The following is a 5,935-nucleotide window of genomic DNA, read 5'->3' as shown; positions in this document are numbered from 1 at the left end:
TTTAATGGAACTTGGTTGTTTTTACGAAATAGTAAAACAAACCTATTGGACCTTAATCCAGATGGTATTTTCCTTTATCAATATAATTGCTTAATTTCATTTTGAAACAATTTCGTAATGGTATAGGTCAATTCGATTAACAACTTGCCTCATGCAGATTGATCCGGTTGGATTGCAGGAATATAAATCAGTTTATCAATTAAGTGGATTAATCTTACTCCCCTATCCTGTACAAATGTTGTAACCTTCAGTTTCTTCTATTGCACCTGTGTTGACATGAATAACACTAATTGGTTTCCATTTTAAAGAAGTTCATTTTCTCAATGCAGAGCCACTCTAAAGGCTAGTTTCCACTGAGCAGTACGGTAGAGTCTGGTAGAGTCCAGTTCGATCTGGTATTTTGAGTGTTTCTATTGTAAAATGGACCCATTAAACAGTTCTGACCCGTAACTCTTGAGGATCCCAATTCGTTGTAGGTCCATGGTAAAATAGAACGGGATGGTTGGGGCAGAGCTGCTGTAGTTACTCGTTGATTGGCAGAAAGTGACGACATCAGAAAGTGCTAATGTAGCGCTAAGCTAGTGTTTCTGTTTTCCTCTTTACGGCGGTATTTTTCTTATCCGCCCGCAATCTTCTTTCAAACAACATTAAATTCCTGTTATACACGATGTACAAAAAGTAAAGCAAGAAAAAGACGAGCTGCTGAATGACCTCCGTTGTTGTCGCTTTTCTAGTCGTCGTACTACGGTGAGATAATGAGACGCTAGCGGTCTACACCGTGAAAACAAACCACTCAGTGGAAGAGAGGTTTAACTGAAGAAACATTCACCAGAATGAACTGGTCTCTCCCGTACTCCTCCTTCTGTACTGGACCGAGTAAACGAGGCTCAACTCCCCAAATGAGGAGTCCGTTTTTTGTATATCAATGAGCTCCAACTCATCTTAGTGTTCAGACTGACGTTTGATAAACAGACCAAGAATTCTTGAGCTCACTGTCGATGAAAAGGAAAGTCATTGTGGTCAAGACAAGAATTTTTTGCCGTGTTTTTTTTTTTTAAATAGTTTTGTGTAGACTTAGAATAACTTTTCATGCTGTGTTTTTCTACCCCCCACCCGTTAGGTTGAATGCCATCCATATTTCACACAACCCAAACTCCTGGAGTTCTGCCACCAGCATGACATTGTGGTTGTTGGTTACTGCCCAATTGGCTCCTCCAGGGATTCCTCCTGGTGAGTACTTTTTGGGAGGTTTTTCTCTTTTTCCAGGTTTGTGTGAAATTGTTGGAGAAAATCCTCTGACACTAGTTCATGTGGTTCTATGACGGACCGACCTGTTCAGGGTATACCCCCACCTTCAGCAACAGCAACAACGTGACCCTGAAAGGAATTCTGAAACTAGATACATGGATTACTTACCTGCATTTATTTAGTAAAGAAGAACTTTTCTATGATTCCATGTTTAGCGGCACAAGTTAATAGCAGTATTATTCATCAATATAGTGCAAAAGTTCTATTATTGTGAATTTGGCTGTTTGCTTGACCCCCATTGAGTCTAAAAACTCTGCAAAATCTATTTTCTGTATATCGTGATGCTGCTCATCCATCCATCTGTTTGACCTCGTGGGGTCATGAAGGCAGCACCCTAGATATTCTTTGAAGCAGCAGTGGGTTTGTTTTTATTCCTTTTCTCTTGTTGAGGCTTGCTGTCTTATGTGAAATTCAACAACAGCATCATTTCTCATTCTATCTCTGTGCTGCCTCCTCCTATTAAGGCTTTTGCTAAGACTCTCAGTCTCACCCATTATCACCCATGTGTCAGTAGACCCAACCATCAGGTAAATGCCCTCAATAATGTGGCTATTATAGGTTCATATAGACTATAGCATGTACTGTACATTGTATACTATAGCCTCAGATAAGATAAGATAAGATAAGATAAGGCCTCTTGTGTTGGACATATTCGACCGTTACAACAGGCGGTTATGGATCATCAGACACACAAGGTGTATATTTGTATAAACCCCCTTTTGTACTTTAGACAAAACTTTTTTATATTGCTTATATTTATATTCTTTTTTGTTGGACTGGACGGAAAAGAAGAAGAGGGAAGAAGAGAGAGGTATGTTTAGGGGGGGATACAAAAGAAAGGCAGGATAAGGGGTAGCTATCGTACATTAGCCACATTTCTTTGGTGAATCATCGTCATTTCTTGACGATTGATTTTTTTTTTTTTTTTTTTGACTCATCTGACTCATTCTTGACGCATGTCAAGTTGCTACTTTTCTTTTTGCTACTCTCTGCGCTGACAGCTAACTTGAGATCCCCAAGCTAGCAAATTTAACAAAAACACAAACTCTTTGGAAAGCTGCTTTTAACTGGAAAGGGCCAGTTGAAGAAGCTTTAAAACAACAGAAAGAGCTGCTTTTCACAGACAAAAACCACAAGTATTTACGCCAAAAGTTATTGCAGCAGTTGTTTCCACACACCACAATAATATTAATAATTATAATGCATAATAATCAGTAACCGACTGTCTAATGTTACGAAGAGGCTTTCTAATAAAGCTGCTCAAACTGTGAATATATAGTTATATTTAGAAAATACCACTTCTAGTGATAGTTTTTTATGTCCCACAGCAGTACTGGACTGTATAGATCATGTTGTTTTTGCAGTTCTTTTGTGCTCAGTAGTATATACAGTACATATATATATATATATACATATGAGTGGGGTTAAAGTCTCTTATGGAACTCAAAACATATTTACCAATAAAACTAAAATACACGTCTATGTGGTATCCAAAGGAATCTTTGAAATTATTATGGGATGGCCACAGGACCTACGCCTTGGTGGCCATTTTGTGGCAAAGAGGGAATTTCTTGCATTTTGCCACAATTTGGGAAAAGAAAAAACTTTTATTTGAGTGATCTTCTCAAAATTTCTCACACATGCCAAAGTTAAACTCAAGTCTACAACCACAACCGAAATTTATTTTACTTTTGACCTCAGGAATTAGCCGCCATCTTCAATTTTTTTGTTTGATTCCCTTTAATACCAACTACTCATGTAAACACCCCTCCTAAAGATTTCAGTCTATCACATCTTACTTCCTTGAGCATAATTAGAAAATAACTCAAGGAACTTATGTTGAAATTAGACGTTTGTATGTCTTCAATGGCGATGGCGAGCTCGCAAAATCAACATTCCTCTGTTGCTCGCACATTTTTTACTGAAATGTTGTTGTTGATACCCTAGCTCAAGCTGAACAAAACAATGTGACACACAATACGAACATATTACAAATGTGGGCGTGGTTAACAGAAAACCTCTGTTGCCAAGGAAATCCAAAAGTTTACTTTTGCAGATTCTTCTAAAAATTACATCAACCTGTCCGTCACCCTCAGGCGAGCAAAAAATAAAATGGTTGCTATGGAGGTAAATCAACTGAAAACCCACTATGTTGAAAAAGTTTTTTTTTTAATGGTCTATGCACAATTTCGACCAAATTCTGTCATAGATGTTTCACCTAAAGCTCTTTCTTATTGTAGGGTAAACTTGAAGTCCCCCCCTCTGCTGGAAGATGAGCTGCTGGTGAAGATCGCTAGGAAGTACAACAAAAGTACAGCCCAGGTTGCTCTACGCTTCAATGTGCAAAGAGGAGTGGTGGTGATCCCAAAGAGCTTCAACCCAGAGAGGATAAAGCACAACTTCCAGGTTGTTTTCACATTTATGTCAATATTTCTGTTTTAAGGATTCCCAAATCCACATTGATGTTTTTAGAATCAACAAATCCTGTTTGCTTGCAGATATTTGACTTTGCACTGACGGAGGAGGAAATAACAGCCATTGAAGCGCTCAATAAAAATGTCCGCTTTGTGGAGCTGAAGATGTACGTATACTTTGATGGACTTCATCAGTTTTAAATCATTTTTCAAAAACTGATTTTTTTTTTTTTCAAACAGGTGGAGTGACCATCCAGAGTATCCCTTCCATGATGACTATTAGCAATAATTTATAACTCTAAAGAACAGTTTCTTTATTAAAAACTAAAGGGTTGATTCTCACAACAACCAGAGGTTTTTTCACTTAATGTGCATCACATAACGTTTAATTGCAAGCCTTTTATTTTTTATTTTTAGAATAATTGAAATCATGCAATGGCAGCAATAATGAATAAAATTAAACTAAGCTAACATGTTTTGCCTGTTCAAAGCTGCAAAGTTAGTTTTTAGAGTGTGAAGTCTGTGAACTTAACAATAGATTCTTGTGGTTGCAGACCAGCTGAGGGTTGGTGGTAATGTAAACAGCTGTAAATTTAAGTCATTGTAGTAGTGTGTGCCTATAATAACATTGAGAAGGGCAGAAAAAAATAGTTGTCACCTGATCCGTCACGCTTTGTTAACTCCGGGCTCCGAAATGCACGTACAAGTAACCCCTTTGAGTGAAGTCTATTGACCCATCAGGAACTCAGATTTGGTAGTGACGTTTGGGTACCGTCCATTCTAATACATAGAACTGCTAACTGTTTGAATATTGAGGAGGAGAAATGAATAATTGCAGTTTTTAACCGGCCTACACATCCTCACTCACAACTCCTCGTATATGGACGTTAGGTTCAGAACCCCCTCAGCCTGTTTTGATGTTTTGGGTGACCCCAACTAGTCATTTTTTGACAAGTATGCATTTTTTCTCTGGCCAAGCAGTCCTCGGACGCATTCCGGTTTGCGGCCTGGAGGTTAACGGGAACAGCCAGTACACAAAAAAATGACGAGTTGGGGACAACCAAAACCTCAAAGTGACGCGGAGGGGGCCCGAACCATATGTTAATATATGAAGGGTTGGGAGGGAGAATATGTTGGACTTGCTGGAATTAGATGACATCAAGTCTTTAATATGTCGGAATAGATTTGTGAACAATATTTGTACCACTTTGACATTTCACACCAAGGCAGAATCCAAATTCTTCCCCTACGGCCTCCCCCTACCCCCACATTTATCCCTCCAAGCGCAGAGATATGGCAAAATAGTGTCTTTAAATTTGGACGACCCTACCCCTCAACGACATCATCATTATTAGCCAGTCATGTTAACATACAACAACATTGGTTTTATAACTTGAAGTAAATCTGAGCTAAAATAAAGTCATTACTTACATATAAATGAAAACTTCAGAACGTACCCACATGAAGAAATTAGTTTCTCCTCCGTGGGACGTGGAACACGCTCACAGTAGAGGGATACACAGTCAAAGTCCTTACAAATTAAACCATTTTGGACACCCCTATCCCAACAAATGTTCCTACAATTAGAGGGGTATGAAGAAGCCTTAGGGGTAGGGGAAGAATTTGAATTTGGGTAGAGTGAGTACAATGAGTACATGCACTAGTATCGGGTATTAACACTCCAGTGTTAACTCTGTACACTAAACGAACGGTCAAGAATACCCATTATTGCATAACACCCCCAGTAGCATAACAGCTACCCAATCGGCCTTGCATGCACAAACCCTACCTCACTTCCTCTTGTCCCCAGCATTGTGATAGTTAAGGAACTTGAATAACATTAGCGTCTGTTATTTGTACATTTTTGTTTTACATTTGTTCCAATTTTGTTGAACTTATAATTCATTAGATAAAAAAGAAGCTCCCAGCACCATTTTATGACAGTTTTCCCTCCTTTACAACTATCCAAGCTATTTAAACAGCAGAGTTAATAAAGTGTCCGTAAGTGATGGCGTCCTCGTACTCCGGGGAGTAAACCGAGACAGAAGAAGAAGAAAACATTTTCACATTTGCAGTAAGGACCAAGCCTGTCTGACCTGAATGTTTTCTTTTATTATCTTGTCTACATTAAAATACACTTATTGTAAAGATTTTAAAAGGTTATCTTTATCAAAAATATCTCAAGAGATGCATCTCAAAATGCTTCAGCGGAA

General features: G+C 38.5%; 1 protein-coding gene across 2 annotated transcripts in view; it reads left to right on the top strand.

The window, feature by feature from the left end:
* The window catches only part of LOC112152470 (aldo-keto reductase family 1 member D1), an 11,727-nt gene extending 6,075 nt beyond the window's left edge, over positions 1–5,652 (top strand). For both annotated transcript variants that reach the window (XM_024282076.2, XM_024282075.2), the window contains 4 exons: positions 1,121–1,230; positions 3,549–3,714; positions 3,807–3,889; positions 3,963–5,652. In XM_024282076.2, the coding sequence (XP_024137844.1) occupies positions 1,121–1,230; positions 3,549–3,714; positions 3,807–3,889; positions 3,963–4,005 (402 nt within the window). In that variant the 3' untranslated portion in view covers positions 4,006–5,652. The remainder of the gene's footprint in view (positions 1–1,120; positions 1,231–3,548; positions 3,715–3,806; positions 3,890–3,962) is intronic.
* Positions 5,653–5,935: the final 283 nt, after the last annotated feature.

This window comes from Oryzias melastigma, linkage group LG6 (assembly GCF_002922805.2).
Source record: "Oryzias melastigma strain HK-1 linkage group LG6, ASM292280v2, whole genome shotgun sequence".
In the NCBI taxonomy this organism is placed as follows: domain Eukaryota; kingdom Metazoa; phylum Chordata; class Actinopteri; order Beloniformes; family Adrianichthyidae; genus Oryzias; species Oryzias melastigma.
Note: the sequence above shows the minus strand (reverse complement) of the source record. Positions and strands in the feature narration are given on the sequence as shown.